Genomic DNA, 20,752 nt, shown 5'->3' on the forward strand with positions numbered 1-20,752 from the left:
AAGTACCTTTCCCAAGGTCATCCAGCTAGTGGTAGATCCACTAAATTTCTCAGATTGACCTTCTACAGAAGCGCCTCTTCTTAAATGCAGCCTGGGCTCTAGACGGCTCAGGGCACCAGTTCTTCCCATCCAAGGGATATAGTTCTGTAACTTCTGTCTTTGAGTAGCAAGCAGTTTAACAGGCTCTTACTCTGATAAATAGCATTTTTACCTAAGTTCTTACATGGAGGGAATTTTATCCCTATTTAGCTATATGTATTTAGGTCTATGCCTAAAATGGGGTAATGTGGCAGTTTCTGCTCTTTCCTATTAACCTGCATACCCAAGAATGAGTTACAGTGTTAGGGTGTAAACCACATTTAACTTACGTCATATTTCTGACTAAAGTTAAACCTTGTCCTGTCCCAGGTACCATATTGTTCCCCGCTCCCTAGTCCATCATATTTACTTTTAACTAGTTGGGTTTACCTTTAAAATCTGAATCCAGTTTTCTGTTCCTCGTTTGTGACTTAAATTATTCTTACCTAGCAGATAAAGCATGGCGCTCCAAAGAGATTAGATTAGATACTATGCTAATACTATGCTATTAGATACTATTAGATTAGAGATAGATTAGATACTGTGCTTCTTGTCTTGTACCCTTGACGTTTAATACTTTTGAGTGGAAGACATTAGCTTTAATGAACTCAGTGGACTATTTATGAAGTTTTGTAGCTTCTCAAGGTGAGGATGAGGAATAGAAAAAGGGACTTGAGTCCTGGTGTGAATTCCTTTTTCTAAGAGTTTATTCTGAGTCCCAAGGAGGATGTGAAACACATTCATTGTTAGCCAGCATACTCACCTCGGGTCTTCTCATCCAAAAGAGGAAGAAAGGATCCAAGGAGTTGGATGAGTAAGTTGGATTTTATTTAGTTAGTTTTTTTTTTTTTTAATGGACTAGCTGGTCCTTTATTTCATGCACCCCTCTAGCATTCCGTGCTCATACCTAGACCTGCCCCACATCTTTGGTTATAATTGATTAGCTCTTTTTAGATCCATGTCTGTTTCTCTGTAGAGCCAGTAATAAGCAACTGTTAACATTAAACATTTCTTTAAAACCACACAAATTTCACAATTGTCAGGTAATAGTAAATTGTGTATTTGTGGCTCTTTTATTGACCTGTGAGGTTGATTATTAAAGACACTTCTTAGCCAAGTTTTGGTGTTTTAAAGTGTATTAATTTGATAAGATTATTTTTGTTTCTAGAAATACTAATTTTGATTGTTTACAAGTATCCACCAAATAAACGTGAACTTCTCAAATGACCTGTAGCTTAAAGATCAAGCCATGTTCTGTGCGTGGGTAGCGGTCTATTTGCCAACTGAGCCTAGTTGGGGAGATCAGATGGGTTGGGGATGATAACAGCTATTCTGCCTCTTGAAATGAGCACAAATAAGTCTTAATATGGGGAGGTGAAGAGAGAACAGAGAGACAAACAGGCACATAGACCTTGATCATCCAGCTTAGCTGGCTCCCCCTGTTTTGAACTCTGTCAGATTTCTCAGATGTTGGGGTTCTGAGAGGGGAAACTTGAATCCATTCCACTTGAGTTTGTTAACAGAAAAGGTTGTTGCAGCAAGCAGCTGTTGTCACTCATACGGAGGACTTGAAAGAATGATTTGTCGGAGTGTTGGAATAGAATGGACACTAGTATTGGAATTGGGAGATGTGAGGTCTTGTCATGATTCTGCCAAAGCTCCATTGATGGATCTCTGATGATCTATGTCTCAGTTTTCTCCCATGTGAATGAAGGGACTAGAATAGATGATTTCTTGGTGGGAGTGTGTGTGTGTGTGTGTGTGTGTGTGTGTGTCCTGAAACTTTTCATCACAGACTTAAAAAACCTGCTTATAGGGGGACGCAAGGAAGAATTCTAGAGGCAACTGCCACTTTATTTCCCTTGGAGGGGAAGTGGGCCTCTTTCCCCCAGACCTACAAAGAAATGGAGTGACTAGGGGCGCCTGGGTGGCTCAGTCGGTTGAGCGTCCGACTTCAGCTCAGGTCACGATCTCGCAGTCTGTGAGTTCGAGCCCCACGTCAGGCTCTGGGCTGATGGCTCAGAGCCTGGAGCCTGTTTCTGATTCTGTGTCTCCCTCTCTCTCTGCCCCTCCCCCGTTCGTGCTCTGTCTCTCTCTGTCTCAAAAATAAATAAACGTCAAAAAAAATTAAAAAAAAAAAAGAATGGAGTGACTAAAACTCAGACTACAAAGTCAAAAGAAAAGATACAGTAATGGGTCACCTTTTCTTTGATCTTTGGAAACCTCTTAATTCTGTACTACTCCCATTCTTTTATTTTTGTTTTCTTGATAGGTATTTACACACATACTTGATGATTCAGAGTGTAATGGTGAGATAACCCCTGGGGAGGAAGGTGGGATTGTTAGATACTAGGTCATGTAGTTCTTTTGTAGCCACATTGGAGAGGAAGCTGCACAAAGTACCTGGAGGCAGGCTGGGTCCCAGGACTCCAGGGGAAGGTGGTTGAGGGTTTCAGAGGCCTAGGGAATTAAATCTTTGTGTCTAGGGCTGCTGTCACCTCTTAAGTTTGTTACCGATTCTACATGACCTCTTTTACTACTCGAAGAGAGGAGAGAGGAGGATACTAGTTCTACATGATTCTTCAACAGGCCCAAATTCTCATTCAACTCAAGCATGGAAAACATACTAATTTTTTAGTGCCTGATCTCACTTCCTTGAACTTGAACTTGATCTTGATTTATTTTAGGCACAGACACATCTAATTTGCATGCTTTGATATTGTGTTGGTCTCTTCTCATTAGCCAATTAGAAACAAATGTCATGTCTTGTTAAAACAAATTCCAGACATTTACCTAAATTCGTTTGTTCTATTATAATCCAAACTAAGCTTGGTCTTGGTAATATTTTATTACAAAGAGATTTTGAGGTAATGGTGTTTGTTTTAACAAGACTGACTATATGTTTACATTTTTCAGAACCAGCTATCATTGCCATTAAAACTAAAAGGGAAAAATTGCCTTAGAAATCAAAAGGAGGAGCTCTTGGGTGCCTTAGTTGGTTAAACGGCTGACTCTTGGTTTCTGCTCAGGTCATGATCCCAGAATCGTGGGATCAAGCCCCACATTAGGCTCCACACTGAGCGTGGAGACTGCTTGAGATTCTCTCTCTCTTTCCCTTTGCCCCTCTCCCCTGCTTGCATGCGTGCACTCTCTCAAATTAAAAAAAAAAGAAAAGAAAAAATAAAAAGGAGATGTTTGCTTAATATGGTTCTTAATGATCTTTTTTTAAAAAAGAATTAAAACAAATACTTTATACCAAAGTCTAATAAACTGTGTTCTAGGGAGAAGTGAAGTGGTTTATAAAGCATATAATCACATGTGTATTGGCGAGCACTTAATTTCTAATGAGAAGACCAAAAGGATGAAAGAACTATGTCTTCTTACCCACATATTTAAAGATCACATTTTATATGAAATAATAGTGCTGCCTTTCTTGCACCCTCACATTCATGAAACAATTTCAATTATGTATCTTCTACATCCATGTTTGTTTCATTATCTGAATCCATTTTTCAAGTATCTTAGCCTAGTTTTCAGTGCACATCCCATTGGAGATGAAAATGCCTTGCTGTATGTCCCCTCCACTCCCAGTTACTATACTTCACAGCAACAGATTCTGCGTCACCAGCTGGGTATTCCACACTTTAACTCCATTCTAACATGATCTACCTGGAGATAGCGTCAGATACCACAGGTTAGGGCCAATCCCACAAGAGTGCCTTCCCTCCACAAGAGATGCCATTTTCAAATTCAGGTTGTCACCTGTACTTCTGACCTCTAGCTATAAATAGGAGGTTCCTACTATGCCCTCCTTGGATTTGATTAAATACTGGAACTCAGGAAAAAACAGTTTACTTACTAGATTACTGATTTATTACAAAGGATATTAAAGGGCAAAAATGAAAAGTCAGATGAAGAGATACATAGAGTGAAGTCCAGAAGGGTTCTGAGTACAGGAGTTTCTGTCCCTTTGGAGTTTGGGGTGAGTCTTCCCAGAATGTGGATATGTTCCTCTCCACCCATCTGGAAGCTCTCTCAACCCCATCTTATTGGATTTTTATATAAGTTTTATTACACAGGCATGGTTGATTAAAGCACTGGCATTGGGGATGTTCAACCTCCAGCCCTGTCCCCTCTGCAGAGGTACATGTGTACTGGGGGAGGGGGGAGGGGTGGATTCTAGTCTCTTGGTTGTTTCTCCTGGCAAATAGCCTTTATCCTTAGGGGCTTTCCAAAAGTCACTTCATTAACATAAACTCAGATGTGGTGAAAAGGGGTTTGTTATGAATAACAAGACACTCTTTTTACCTGGATGGCTCTGGAGCTATTTGAGGAACCAAGGACAAAGACCAAATATAACAAAAGATACTCCCATTACTCTTATTGCTTAGAAAATTCCATGGGTTTTTGGAGCTGTGTTTCAGAAACAGGAAGACGACAAATACATATATTTTTTTAACGGTTTTTTTTAATGTTTATTTTTGAGAGAGAGAGAGCGCGCACGCAAGCAAATGCACACAAGCACACAAGGGGGGGAGGGACAGAGAGAGAGGGAGACACAGAATCCAAAGCAGGCTCCAGGCTCTGAACTGTCAGCACAGAGCCCAACGTGGGGCTCGAACTTGTGAACCACGAGATCATGACCTGAGCCAAAATCAGATGCTTAACTGACTGAGCCACCCAGGTGCCCCAAGGAATAATTTTTTATGATAACATATATTTACTTGTGTGAATTAACTTTAGTTTCAAAGTATTGTTCCTACCTTATATCTTCACAAATTTTAAAAAGCCATTTGTTGATATTCTAGACGCTATCATTATGATATTGATACTTATTATAAATCATTAAAGTTGGAATGGGATAATTCTCAGCCTCCCAAAATAAGGCCCAGCCTTTCTCCAAATTGGCCTTTAATATAAAGTGGAATTTTCTGGGAGAGACTGCCAGCTACAAATGAATTAGGAAGTTAGCAAATCCTCTCCCCAAAAGCATCTGTGAATCTGGACAAAATTTTTGGCGCTCTGGAAATTGACCAAATTGACAACAATCTCAGAAGTGTTTATATTTGAAAAATTGCTGAATTTGAGACAATAATAGTGGGAATCAGTAGTACTCTAGCCTACAGTTGTTCTCGTTCTTCTTATCCCACCCTCACACCAGCTCGGTCCACACAAAGGGCAGGCCATGAGGATTGGCAGCTTTTTTTTGCCACAGTGGAAGTGTGCTCACTAGATTGGAACATGGGTAATGCCTCCATCCCAGCAGCATTGTCAGTGATGGTCCTGGTGGCACATGAACAGGGAGGGCCCACAGCCCTACTAGCCTGAATAGAAGGTTGTGATTGGAGCAAATATATACCTGAGTGAGGCCATACATATGCAGAAAAGAGACTGAGGAGGGCCCACGCTATACACATACTCCTTCCTAATGGGCTCCGAGCCTATGAAAATACAAAGAGGAGACAAAAAAGGTCTCGTGTACAGTAAAAGCTACAGTGAATTTTGAATGTCCTCCTACTTCTTACATACAGATCCATCAGCCCAAGATATTTAAGCATAATTTCTGTATAACCACTGTCTGATCATTAATCTATGGAGATATATGACAATCCCTGTAAAAGGCCAAACTTAGAAATAAAAACAAGATAAAAAAACAAAACCAACAAATAAGCATAGACATCACCAGAGGGCATACTGTAGGAAAGAAAGATATCATAAATTTAACCCAAGCAAGTTAATAAACAAAACATCAATAACAACTTTTAAGGGGGAAGTCAGAATCCAGAATTGCTCCAGTACATCATCTAAACTGTCCAAATTTTAAGAAAAGTAACTAGACTTATAAAGAGACAGAAATATTTGATCTATATTCAGGAAGAAAGGCCATGAATGGAAGTAGTTTCTAAGTATCCTAAGATTTCGGATTTAACATACAAAGATTTCAAAGGATCAGTATGTTCAGAGAACTAAAGGAAACTATTTAAAGAATTAAAATTAAAACAGTGAATGAAACAACAAAGAATCTCATTAAGTAAATAGAATTTTTTTTAATAGGACCCCATGGAAAGTCTGGATTGAAAAGGACCATAATTAAAATGAAAAATAATGTAGAGTGACTGAATAGCACATTTGAGATAGCAAAGAAAAAAAATCAGTGAACTTAAAACTGGGCCAATAGAAACTGTCCAGTATGAAAAAGAGAAAAAATTTGTGTAAGGATGAACAGAACCTCAGAGACCTATGGACGACATCAGGTGTACTAATGTGTAATAGTAGCAGAAAGAGAAGAGGAGTAGAAAATGGAAAAAAACCAGAAAAATAGTTGAAGAAATAATGGCCAGAAAAACTGAATTTGATATAACGCATTCACCTATGTACTGGAGAAGCTCAGTGAACTCTAAGTAGGATAGATTCAAAAGAACCCATACCTAGACACAAACTAGATTGTTAAAGACAAAGTGAAACCCTTGGAAGTAGTAAATAAAAACAACTTCTCACCTCTAAGGGAATAACAATAAGATTAATGGCAACTTCTCATCTACAACAATAAAGGCCAGAAACAGTAGACATTGAAAATGCTGAAAGAAAAAATTACATCCAGCAAAAATTATCCTTTAAAAATGAAAACAAAGATGGGGCACCTGGGTGGCTCAGTCAGTTAAGTGTCCGACTTTGGCTCAGTTCATGATCTCACGGTTCGTGAGTTCGAGCCTCACACCAGGCTCTGTGCTAACAGCTCAGAGCCTGGAGCCTACTTCTGCTTCTGTGTCTTCCTCTCTCTCTGCCCCTCCCCTGCTCACACTGTCTCTCTCTATCTCAAAAATAAACAAACATTTAAAAAAATAAGTAAAAAATAAAAATGAAAACAAAGCAAAGATGTGCTTGAATAAAGGATGAGAGAATTTGTTATTAGTTCTGCCATACAAGAAATACTAAAAGAAGTCCTTCAGGCTAAAAGAAAATGACAACAGATAGTAATTCAAGGAGAAATAAAGGGCACTGGAAATGATAAATATGTGGGTTACTCTAAAACACTCCATGTGTGTATTTGTTCTTATTTCTTCTTGTAACATCCTTAAACACATAAAGTTGCATGAAGCAATAATTAAAAATTATTTTTTTTTGCTGTTTTGCTTACTTAAAAAATATAGATATATTTTACAGTAATAGCATAAAAATGAGGGAGGGAATGGAGCTGTATTAGAGAACAGTTTATTTTACTAGAATTTAGTGTTGAAATAGGTTGTGCTAAATTAAGATGTATTTTATATTCCCTTTAGCTACCATGAAGAAAGTCCACTCGTGAAATATAGGAAAAAAATCAACTGAGGAATTAAATTATAAATAAAAAATATTAACATAGAAGAGGGCAGTAAAGGAAGAGAAGATGACTGAGAAGGATGGGAGACATGTAAAAAACAATATGGCAAAATCAAATCCAGCCATATCAATAATTACATTAAGTGTGAATGGTCTAAACTTTCTAGTCAAAAGACAGAGATTGTCAGACTGGATTCAAAAGAGCAAGATCCAACAATATGTTGTCTATAAGAGACACATTTTATTTTATTTTTTAATGTTTATTTGAAAGAGAGAGAAAGCATGAGCAGGGGTTGGTGCAGAGAGAGAGGGAGAGAGAAAATCCCAAGCAGGTTCTGCACTCAACATGGGTCCCAATGCAGGGCTTGATCTCATGACCATGAGATCACAACCTGTGCCAAAATTGAGAGCTGGATGTTTGACTGAGCCACTCAGGCGCCTCTACAAGAGACACATTTTAGATTCAAAGACACAGAAACGTTGAAAGTAAATGGATGGAAAAAGACCTATCATGCAAACACTAACCATGAGAGAATTGGAGTAACTACATTAATTTCAGACAAAATAGACTTAAGAGAAGAAATAGAGATGAATAGGGTCATTTCATAATGATAAAAGGATCATCCCACTAGAAAGATAGAGCACCTGAAATATATACACACCTAACAACAGGTCCACAAAGTACAAGAAGCAAAAACTGACAAAATGTAAAGGATAAATAGGCAATTCAGCAATATTTGATTTCACTACCCTACTCTCAATAATTTATAGGACAGCTAGATGGAAAATAGCAAGGATCTAGAAGACTTGACACTCTCCATCAATTCTATCTAAGTCACCATACATAGAACACACCACTTAACAAAAAATACACATTCTTTTTAAGTACATGTGGAACATTCTCCAGGATACAGCATAAGTGACGCTATGAAATAAATCTCGATACATCTAAAAGGATTGTAAGAATGCAATTTATGTTCTCCACTATAGTAGAATTAAGTTAGAAATCAACACAAGAAAGAAATCTGAAAAAACCCCAAATATTTGGAAATTAAACAACACACTTCTAAATACTCAGTGAGTCAAAGAGGAAATCACAATGGACTTTAAAATATTTTGGACAGAGTAAATGAAAAATGCAACATAACAAAATCATAGGAGGCAGGTAAAGTAATACTTAGAGGGAAATTTATAGCTTTAAACACCTAAGTCAAAAAAAGCCCAAAATTGATCATCTAAACTTCAATCTTAAGAAACCACAAAAAAGAACCAAATAAACCCAAAATAAGCCAAAGAAAGGAAGTAATAAAGATGAGAGCAGAACATGATAAACTAGAAAACAGAAAAATAATAGAGTAGAATCAATGAAACTACAAATTTGGTCTTTGAAAAGATCAGTGAAACTGACAAACCAGTAGCTACATTGACCAAGAGAAAAGGGAGAATGTACATATTAGCAAAATCAGAAATGAAGGAGAGGATACTATGGCCTCGACAGAAACTTGAAGTTGACCAACTTTATGTCAACAAATTTGGTAATTTAGATATAATAAACAAATTCCTATAAAGATACAAGTTATGAAAATGGACTCAAGAGGAAACAGAAAATCTAAACAGACCTATAACAAAGAAATTAGAATTAGTAATTTAAAATGTTTCCATAAGGAAAAGCCCAAACCCAAATGATTTTAATGGTGTATTCTATCAAATGTTTATATAAAAAATAACACCAATCCTTCCCATACTGTTTCAGAAAATAGAGAAAGAAGGAACACTTGCTAACTCATTCCGTAATGCCAGTATTATCCCAATACCAAAGCCAGACAAAAACGCAATAAGAAAACTATAGATCAGTATCCCTCATGGACATAGATGCAAAAATTCGTAACTGCGTACAGAAGGTCCCCAACTTACAATGGTTCAAAGTTACAATTTTTTGACTTTACAGTGGTACAAAAGAAATATGCATTCAGCAGAAACAGTACTTCAGATTTTGAATTTTGATCTTTTCTTGAGCCAGTGGTTTGTGGTACGGTACTCGGTTGTGATGCTGGGCAACAGTGGCAGTGAACCAGAGCTCAGATACACGATCACAAGGGTGAACAACCACTACACCTACAAGCATTCTTTGCCCATAGAACCATTCTGCATTTCACTTTCAGCACAGTATTCAATAAATTACATGAGATATTCAACTCTTTATTATAAAATAGGCTCTGTGTTAGATAATTTTGGTCAGCTATAGAGTAATCTAAGTGTTCTGAGCATGTTTAAGGTGAGCTAGGCTAAGCATTGATGTTTGGTAGGTTAGGTGTACTAAATGCATTTTCAGCTTAACCATATTTTCAGTTTATGATGGGCTTATTGAGATGTAACCCCATTGTAAGTCAAGGAAGATCTGTATTAGCAAACTGAATCCAACCACCTATAAAAAGAATTATATACCATTATATACCAAATGGAATTTATCCCCAAAATGCACTGTTGGTTTAACATGTGAAATCAATTAATGTAATTAATGCACAGTTTAACATCTGAAATCAATTAATGTAAGGCAATTACGAAATTGAATGCTCTTTTCGTAAGACTGGGGACAGGGTAGTGAGGTTCCACTCTTGCCACATCTATTCAGCATTATACTGGAGGTTCTAGCCAGTACAATTAGATAAGAAAAATAAAGGAGTCTATACTGGAAAGGAAGAAGTAAAAGTATCTCATATGACATGATCTTGTGTGTAGAAAATCCCAAGGAATCCACAAAATCTACCAAAGCTCATAAGCAAGGTCACAAGGATCCAAGATTAATGTAAAAAAATCAGTTGTATTTCTATATATCGAGAATGAACAGTCTAAAAATGAAATTAAGAAACAATTTAATTCAGGGTGCCTGGCTGGCTCAGTTGGTTAGAGCATACAACTCTTGATCTTGGGGTTGTAAGTTTGACCCCTACGTTGGGTGTAGAGATTGCTTAAAAATAAAATCTTAAAAAGAAAAAAATAATTTCATTCACAGTATCAAAAAGAATAAAATAGTTGAGGATAAATTTAGTAAAGAAGTATAAGATTTTTACCATGAAAAGTATAAAATATTGCTGAGAGAAACTATAGATCTAAATAATATGGAGAAGAAATATTACATGTTCATAGTTTGGAAGACTCATTATTGTCAAGATGGCAATTCTCCCCCAAATTGATTTATTATTAAAAAAATTTTTTAATGTTTATTAATTTTTGAGAGAGGGAGCGTGAGCAGGGGAGGGGCAGAGAGAGAGGGAGACACAGAATCCAAAGCAGGCTCCAGGCTCTGAGCTGCCAGCGCAGAGCCTGGCTAGAACTCAAGAACTGTGAGATCATGAGCTGAACCCAAAGTTAGACACTTAACCAACTGAGCCACCCACGTGCCCCCCAAATTGATTTTATGAATTCAAAAATGATTCATATCTAAATCCCAGCACATTTTTTTAAATAAGACATTACAAGGTGATTCTAAAATTCACATAAGAAATGCAAAAGACCTAGAGTTTTAAAGAACTAGGGTTGAAGACTTAGACTATGTCATATCAATACTTACTATAAGTCTGTAGTAATCAGCAATATAGCACAAGAATAGGTGTAGTATCAGCACAAGGATAGGCATATAGCCAATGTAACAAAATTAAGAATTTAGGGGAAAAAATCCTACATTGATTGTTAATTTATTTTCAACAAAGGTGCCAAGACAATGGGTAAAAGATAGTCTCTTCAGGACGCCTGGGTGGCTCAGTCGGTTAAGCGTCTGACTTCACCTCAGGTCATGATCTTGCGGTTTGTAAGTTCGAGCCCCACGTCGGACTCTGCTGACAGCTCAGAGCCTGGAGCCTGCTTTGGATTCTGTGTCTCCCTCTCTCTCTCTGCCCCTCCCTGCTCACTCTCTGTATCTCTCTCCTTCAAAAATAAACAAACATAAAAAAAAAATTAAAGGTAGTCTTTTCAACAAATCGTGCCAGGACAGTTAGAAGTCCACATGCAAAAAAAATTATCTTAAATCCTCCCCTTAAACCACACACAAAAATGAACCCAAAATGGGTGATAGACCTAAGTGGAAGAGCTAAAACTGTAGAACTCTCACAAGAAAAACAGGAGAAAATCTATATACTTTTGGGTTGGGCAGAGTTCTGAGATATGACACCAAAAGCACAATCCATAAAAGAGAAAAATGATATATTTGACTTCATCAAAATTAAGAATTTTTGGTCTTTGAAAGATGCTGTTAAGGGAATGAAAAGACAAGTTACAGACTCGGAGAAGATGTTTAAAATCATAAATCTGATAAAGGACTTGCTTCCGGAATAAACAAGGGACTCCTAAAATTCAATATTAATAAACCTAATTTTAAAGCGGGAAAACTATTCAAATAGACATTTTGCCTAAGAACATATACTAGGGGCTAATAGGCACTTGAAAAGATGTTCAACTTTATTAGTCACTAGGAAGATGCAGTTAACAATATGAGATGCCACTGGAATTATATACTAAAATGGCTATAATTAAAAACACCGACAATACCAAGTGTTAACAAGGATGTGGAGAAACTGAAACCCTCATAGAGTGCTAGTGGGAGTATAAAATGATACAGCCTCTTTGGAAAGCAGTTTGATAGTTTCTTAAAAAGTTGAACATAAACTTACTATATACCCCAGCAATTCCTCTCCTAGGAATCTACCCAAGAGAAATGAAAACATACTTCCTTACAAAGGCATGTACACAGATGTTGATAGGACACTATTCATAATAGCCAAAAATCAGGAATAGCCCAAATATCTATTAACTGGTGAATGAATAAAAATAATTGTGGTAGATCCACTCAATGAATTGTTATTATTCAACAATAAAAAGGAATAGAGTACAGCATGAATGAGCCTCAGAATCATGTTAAGAGAAAAAAGTCAGACACAAAAGGCCACATGTTGTATGGTTCCATTTACATGAAATGTGCAGAAAGGGTATATTTGTAGAGCAAGAAATCAGACCGTACGTAGGGCTGGGGCTGAGAGCGGAGCTTAACTGCAAAGGGGCACAAGGGAGCCCCTTGGAATGATGGAAAGGTTCTAACATTGGGTTGGGTGGTGGTTGCCCAGCTCTGTCAATTTACCAAAAATCACCCAATTGTACACATACAGTAGGCGAACTTCATGGTAGGTAATTTATATCTCAAAGCCATTTTTATATCTCAAAGGTTTGTGTGTGTGTGCTTAAATTTTGAGGGCTCTTCTAAATCCTGATGCAACAGGGATTGATTTGTTTACCTTGTCACACAGATGCTCTTATGAATTTAATCTTCCTCTCTCTCTCTCTCATAAGAATGACAGTTGTTAAAAGAAATACATACACGCCTGCCTTTGTTTCAGATCCATTCTTCCGACACCTCTTTGTGTTTCTCAGCTCCATCCAAGTGGCGTTTGATTTCGGCCTCAGTTGAAGTTCTAGTATTCGTTCTGTCAGTGGTCTTGTCTTTGACAAATTTCTTTTCAGGATGGTATTAACTTTAAGAAACCTCAGCATGGAACGGTCCTTATGTGCTTTTAATGTCCTTTGTTAAATCCTTTCATGGGTACACAGTCTTATTTCTGAAATGCACCTGGATTTTAATTATATGCTTGTCTTTCCTTTGAAACTAGAATATGCTTCTCTGGGATCACTCTATGATTACATTAATAGTAACAGAAGTGAAGAGATGGACATGGATCACATTATGACCTGGGCCACTGATGTAGCCAAAGGTAACAAAGCTTCCTGTGTTCTCACAGAATTGGTGGGGCACGTTTTCCCATCTTGATGTGGTGACTTAAGGCAGAAGATTTGTTCTTCTGTGTCTTTAGATGTTTCTTTTTCAGACTAAAAGTACCAGGAGTTCTGCAACTTTCTGTACAGATATTTTCATTGTATTTCATATTTTAATTCAAGTATAGTTATTTAACATACAGTGTTACATTCACTTCAGGTGTACAATATAGTGATTCAACAATTCTCTACATTACTCAGTGCTCATCAGGACAAGTGCACTCCTTAATCCTCTTCACCTGTTTCACCCATCACCCCCACCCCCCCAGCAGCCATCTTTTTGTTCTCTATAGTTAACAGTCAGGATTTTTGGTTTGTGTGTCTCTCTCTCCCTCCCTCCCTCCCTCCCTCCCTCCCTCCCTCTCCCTCCCTCTCTCCCTACCCCCCCCTCTTTTGTATAGATATTTTAAGTCCCTGCCTTTCCACTCCTGCATTCTTTTTCTCTCTTTACTTTATTTCTTTCCCTAAAACCAAGTCCTAACAAAATATGTGGCTCCAGGGCAGCCATTTATGCCACGTTTTGTGACATTGTAATTGACCAGCTTGCTTGATCAACACATTAAATGGAAAGATCGTAATTCTGTTGTTCTGCAAGACTCCACTCAGACTTAGTATCCAGAAAACGTGATTTATTGTGGGATTAGTTCTACTCATTTTGTGTACATAATAATATGCTAAAAATAGTAACCACTTTCAAAAAAAAAAGTTTTATTTGTCCTGCCATGTGAAAGCAATTCGGATTTTATTTTATATTTAATGTAAACTTGGAAGTCATCCTTGGAAATGAAATATTTTTAATACCCAAAACCCCTAAACAAGGTGCCCAGTTCTTTTTCCCTCATAAATTCCTGCATAGACTAATGCTTTCTAAAGCAATTTAAATTCCGTTTATTTTTATCTTTTCTTTTCCATTTTCCTAACTGAAGGTCTCTGAATTTTATTTATAACTGTCAAAGTTGCTTTGGAAACAACTTAATCTAAATAATGAATGCTGATAGTTACACTTGTATTCTAGCAACCCCTAGAAAGTAAGGGTGTCCAGATTTTAGCCAGGCACTTCACTTCTTTGCATCTCGCTAGTCTAAGCTCTATAAGCATCTCTTTACAAAGCAAATAAAAGGATATTTAGCACTCAGTAAGGAGAGCAACTCATACTTTGCTTTCACTGGGAAGTCACACAGTGACTTCCAAAAGTAGTAGTCTTTCCTTTGGGGAATTATCTTGTCAGTTTTAAGTTTCATCAACACTGCCAAATTCTTCAAATAGGGAAAGTGAAGAAAAAAAGTTTTTTTTTTAATTTCATGCAAAATGCTGCTGCTGAACCATACTTCATTACCTTATAAGAATAACAAGCTCTGTGTTTAGGATGGTGTGCCTAAGGCTTTGGCTATGTTAATTAACTTAATTGTGTATTCATGCATCAGGCATTTCAAAATCAGCCTTAAATTTTGGCATTCTTAAAGACATTTTCCTGTAACATCATAGTCACTCCTGTATGTGTCACCAGTACACGGGAACCGCCTGTTTGTAAGCAGGGTGGTGTGCTATTTCGGAGAACCACCGGAAGCATTGTGGAAACACACTCACATAAATGTAAACGCATATACAGGCAGTCTCTGGCTTAAAGCACTTCACCTTACAGACATCTGCATTTAGGGTGCTCAGCCAATTACACCCATGTTATTACTTAATGGCACTTAGGATGGATAGACAGCAAACAAATCAACTGACATCAGTCACTCCGCTTCCTGCTGTGCACGTGCCACTTAAGCTTCCCTGGCCCTCAGCCTGTGAACCTCTTCCCTCCGGCCCTTTCCCTGCACGGTCCTTGTCTGAGGGGCAAGTCCCTTGGCTCCAGATCAGCTCAGTCATCGCTGGGGTTTCTCAAGACGGCTGGCACTGGGTGTCAGAAGGACAAAGAAGAGAAAGAGCAGGGCTAATTAAGTAGTAGACTGGAACTCCAGGGACAGAGTAGGGATGGAGGGAATGAGTAGACGGGGACTGCATGCCAGACTGCAGAGTAATGACATCACATTTTCATGGCTGGCGAATTGCTCTAAAAGGCAAGTTCTAACGTGTTTGGCCTCAGGTGAGAAGAATGAGGCAGAGAAGAAACTTGTTTATTTATAGTCCCAAGTAATGCTTAATATTTAAAATGGCCTATAAAAGGAAGAAGAAATCAGTGCTTTCAGAATGACTTCAGCTCTGTCTGGTAAAGCTCTGCACAGAACTCGGAGAGTGAAAGGAACCTTGATTTTTATTGATTCCGTTTCAAATCCAGCCATGTATCTTTCAGTTTGACCACGATCGAAGACATCGAAGCAACAAGATGTTGAGAAATCAAAGAATGAATAATTCTATTCAAATAAGAGTTGATTCATGCATTTTGAAGTAGGCATTGCTTAACATTACTGCTGACAGAATACCTCCTCAAAGCCAAAAAGCAAAAAAAAAAGAAAAGAAAAAAGCCTCTCTTCTCTCTGAGTGGGAAGGGAAATGGAGGGCGGACCAGCAAGTAGGTCTGAACTGCTGTAGGTCACTCACCAGTGTGTCAAGGGAACGGTTAAAACAGGTGAACCTGGATCCAGTCTGGTAATGGTCCTCCCTGATTCCGAATCTCCCCCAGATGACACCAGTCACTTCTTTGGGAACCCAAATCTTAAAACTGATGTTGGCGTTTTTCAGCCTTCTTCATTGTCTGTCATAAAAATAAGGCAGAAGTATGGATGGCTCTGTAAAACCAAATGAAAGAGAATTTTATATGATTGTGATTACTGCTATGTGTATACACACTGAGTATCCTGTAAATGTACGTTATACATTATACACAAACAACTTATAATATTTTTTCTCAAAATACCTGCCATAAGGAAGAAAATGCCTATATTTAAAGCTTTTGTGTTGTGTTTTGAAACCATTACTTGTCAGCAGGTATAAAAACTATCTAGCCCTGCCTCTAATTGTAATTAAACGGATTCTACCTGAATTTGGTTCTTGAAGCGAGACAGAGGTATGACATCCAGTCCTAAAAATGATTAAAAGTTATCCAAATGGTAGCTATTGAATTTTTAGTTTGTAATATGTAGAATGTCATGTTAGAAGAACACTCTCCTGTATTCTAGCTCTGTCTTGTGTGAGATTGCTTAAATTACTGAGACTTCTGTCACCCTGACTCTTTTCAGTAATATCTGTATAATGCAGGAGTTTAAATTTTTAAATTTTCTTTGTTCTTGCATGGCTCTTCAATATTTAACAATCAGAATGATAGAAAAATAATAGATTACTTTAAAAATTAGCCTTAATAAAATTGAAATTTTCTATATACTCAGAACCAAAGCCTACTTATTATGTGTAAATGGATAATTCATTAACAAAAGGAGCTTGTTTGATTGTGGTGGTGGGGAAGCTGTTTCATCCATTACTTAGAAGACAATTTGTGAAGAAAAGGGAAAGGAAATACTATATTTCAATAGAAAATGTTATTCTTTATTCTAAGAAGGTAGATAGTACATAAATACAGAAAAAGAGTCACTACCAAGAGGATAACTGTGAAGTATATATCTTTTAAAGTCTGATTTAAAACAGTAATGTATAATTTTTTATTCAAAATAATAAAACTATACTTTTTATATATACATTCAGTTTACTGAAGTAACTTGATTTACATTCTAAATATGTTGGAGAGAATTTTGGAGTGCATTTAAATCTAGATTATCCTGAAGATTCATCCTTGTAAAAAGAATAAAATATTTTGCAACTCCTGTAAGTTTCTGTATCTGAGGATCATAAAATCTTTTATCAACCACAACTAATGAATCAAACCAGTTCTCCCCACCCGTACCCCACCAGCACTCCCAGGGGCTTATTAGAGTGAGTACTGAGAAAATAAATCAAGCTGCAGAAATCCAGATGAAAACTGAAAACCTGGGTCAGAACTTTGGCTGATTTAGAAGGCAACTGGTAGTGGAATACCTTAGTCATTGGAACACTTCTTCCGGTTGTAACTGTGCTATTTTTGTGCAGACTCCAGAAAATTAAGGTTTCCTTATTAGGTATTGTAAGAAGCTGGCTTTACCCACAATCAAACTCCAGCTTCTAAGAGACTAAAGCACATAAACTTTCCTTAGCATACAAATTTTCCTAACGTAGACATACCCTGTCTCTATCAATCATGTAAGAACAGAACACATGAATTTAGTTTCTGCTGTTGAATCCTCTGCAAAAATATGACATACTGATGTTTGAAAATAGCTAATACTGATGCAGTGTTGAAAAATGATATTAATGGGCCTTTCTTCTTGTATGAAAAGGAATGCACTATTTACATATGGAGGCTCCTGTCAAAGTGATTCACAGAGATCTCAAGTCAAGAAATGGTAATGTAGCATATGTTTTTATTTACCTATTTTATTATGAAATCCATGCACCTTGCTATAGAGATAGGCTCATGCTTTTCAGATCTTTTGTACCCTGATGTTTTAACCCGTCACTGATACCATGAAAATCTTTCCAGTGTTTGTAAATATCAAAATTCGTTATTTTATTTTAAGAAGCTGCATAGTATTCCATTGTATGAATAGCACAGAATGTGGACATTTGGGGTTGTTTACATTTTTTTCTATGATAGAAAATGTTGAGCTTGATACTTCTCAGCAAAAATTTTCAACACATCCTTAATTATTTCCCTAGAATAATTTTCTAAAAGAGATGTTGCTGGATCAAAGCATGTAGTCATACACTTCTAGTCTTCTATTTTTAGATGGTTCTCTGTACTAGCAGTTTTGAGTTTTGTTCTTGTTACTTCTGAATTATTTGGTGTAAACTTTTGATGTTCGTCATATTACCTGGAGTAGTGCCCAAAAATGATCAACACATTTCAGAGTTTGGAAAGCAAAGGCTTTCTTTTTCTTCTTTTCTTCTGTACTCTTCAAAGTTTATTTATGATCCTATATTTTATAATTTAGAAAGTGAGTAGGGGTACCTGGATGGTTCAGCCGGTTGAGCATCAGACTCTTGATTTCAGCTGAGGTCATGATCCCAGGGTTGTGGGATGGAGCCCCATGTCGGGCTTTACATTCAATAGGAGCTGCTTGAGATTTTCTCTCCCTCTGCCCCTCCCCGACTCTCTCTGAAAAATAAAAAAATAAATATAAAAAAAGAGAAAGTGAGCATTTAAAAATGACTGGCAGGATTAGACATTATTACCTTTAAGTAACAGAATGCTTCTTCTGTTACATCACTTGGAAGCTAATGGATAAAGGAGGGAGTGGGATTATTTAGCTGGCCCACACCAGCTGAAGTAAACCTTAGAGCTTGTTACTAAAAAGAAAAAATCTTGCTGTCAATCCATTTGCATGCTTTAATTATTTACATGCTTTCCAAATGATTCTTCTAAGTAGGGAGAACTATTTAATTTTTTAAAAATCTTTAAATCACTGTAGTTAAAATGGGTATATGCTACAAGGGCGATCCTTGCAATGGGTAGTTGGAGGAAGAGACAGACGCAGGGGATGGGCCAGGTGCCCTTGTTGGGACTCCAGGACTGTGAGGGTTGTTGCGGTGGAGAAAGGGAAGTTCTTGGCAGCTGCCACTCATCAGTAGTCCGGGTTGTACCCCAGGCTTGACCCTGACTGTTCTTTCCTTTGTCTAGGTCATCTCTTATCCTCTTATCCTTTGGCTCCTCACAGACAAACTTCCTAGAGCTAAGTACTTTTGAGAGGAGTTGGCTAACAGGAAGTTGTTAGGAAATCATTTCAATCCAGTAGGACATATCAGAGTCTTACGCCCATAGATTTTTAGTTCATGCTCAGAATTTCATGCTAACAAGTTATTTGACTTCTATTTTTTTTTAAATCTGCTTTATCAGTATATCCTGAACATATCATGAGATGACAGTGATTAAATTTTGGATTTGAAACTAATAACGGAGACTGTCCTGATTTTCACCAGTCACAATTTTTGCAGTTACTTGATGGGAAAACAACATACACATTGCAACAATATTGACCTAAGTTTTAGCAATTTTTTTCTGAAACAGGGAATAACAAGACTCTTTTATCTTCTATGTTATACCTTTTTATAATTTTGTTTTTTTTTTAATTAAGCACTTGTTGGGGCGCCTGGGTGGCGCAGTCGGTTAAGCATCCGACTTCAGCCAGGTCACGATCTCGCGGTCCGTGAGTTCGAGCCCCGCGTCGGGCTCTGGGCTGATGGCTCAGAGCCTGGAGCCTGTTTCCGATTCTGTGTCTCCTTCTCTCTCTCCCCCTCCCCCGTTCATGCTCTGTCTCTCTCTGTCCCAAAAATAAATAAACGTTGAAAAAAAAAAATTTAAGCACTTGCTAATCTTATGAGAAAAAAGTAATAGAGGTATTTTAAAGAGTAACTGAATGTGGCATTTAACTATATATATATATATATATATGTATGTATATGTATATATATATATGTGTATGGTATATATATTTTTTAAACTTATAGCTTGTATAAGATATCACATTTATCCTTAGGCTATCTCATGCAAAGAGTATTTTTCCCACTTATCAAGGTCATTAGTAACAGCTAGTAAGCATTGATCAGATACCATGTTGAGGGCTCTGTGTGGCTGACAAAAGAAATACCAGAACAGTTCTTCAAGGTCTGCCTTGGGCCTCCTTGCCTCTTATGCTCTTATTCACCCACTGCCATAAAAGTCCCATCTGTGTATTAATGCTCTTAACAGACCTCAGCCTCAGAATCACATGTCTGTCTGCTTTTTGGGAGTGGCCGCACAGATATTCGTATGACTCGAACATGTATTGTGTTCACGTTGATCTTTTCACCTCTCTACCCACTAAAAACTTATTCCCGCATTCCCTTTCTCTGTGAATGGCAGTACCAATTGCCTAACCTAGAAATGAGATAAAAAGGGACAGTTTGAGTGCAGAGCTCCTGTTGTAACCATTGTACTGTATTGCCTCTTTATTTGATTTCATCCTTGAGTCCTCCCTCCCCGCCCTGCGTCTCATCATTTAAGCCCAGCTGATTCTGCCTCCTAAATGTGCCTTGACTCGGTCCACGTCTCTCCTGTGGTATGCCGCGGCCTTTGTACAGGCATCCTACAACCGCTTGTGTGCACAGTGATCTCCTTGCCTCCAGTTCTGTTCTCCCATATGCTCTCCCCTCCGCACATTTGACCATTTCAGTTCTCTGGTTAAAATTGTTCAGTGGCCTTCCACGTCTCACAAAGACTCTTCCAGACCAGGCCCCTGCCTTCCAAAGCTGCGTGCCTTTCCCTCTGCTCCTGACCTTCTGCAAGGCTCTTTTTTCTAAGAATGTGCTTTCCCCCTGCGGTGCTCCTCTGTCTGCTTAATCCCAACTTGTTCTGCAGGTCTTCGTGTAAGCACCATTTCTTCCAAAAACTTCTCTCCGACTTCCTTAGACGTAGATACCCCTGCTCTTTGGTTCTGAGGCAATCTCTGTGTATCTCTCATCATAGAATTTATCCCACTTAATTATATACATTTTAAATTAAACATTTTAACTCCAGCATGATTAA

General features: G+C 37.7%; 1 protein-coding gene across 4 annotated transcripts in view; it reads left to right on the forward strand.

Moving 5' to 3' along the window:
- MAP3K20 (mitogen-activated protein kinase kinase kinase 20) overlaps positions 1–20,752 on the forward strand; it is a 188,198-nt gene that overhangs the window by 90,925 nt on the left and 76,521 nt on the right. For all 4 annotated transcript variants that reach the window (XM_040475410.1, XM_040475411.1, XM_040475409.1 and 1 more), the window contains 2 exons: positions 13,056–13,157; positions 17,529–17,594. In XM_040475410.1, coding sequence (XP_040331344.1) covers positions 13,056–13,157; positions 17,529–17,594 — 168 coding nt within the window. The remainder of the gene's footprint in view (positions 1–13,055; positions 13,158–17,528; positions 17,595–20,752) is intronic.

The sequence above is a fragment of the Herpailurus yagouaroundi genome, unplaced genomic scaffold (assembly GCF_014898765.1).
Source record: "Herpailurus yagouaroundi ecotype Mexico unplaced genomic scaffold, PumYag 140, whole genome shotgun sequence".
In the NCBI taxonomy this organism is placed as follows: Eukaryota; Metazoa; Chordata; class Mammalia; order Carnivora; family Felidae; genus Herpailurus; species Herpailurus yagouaroundi.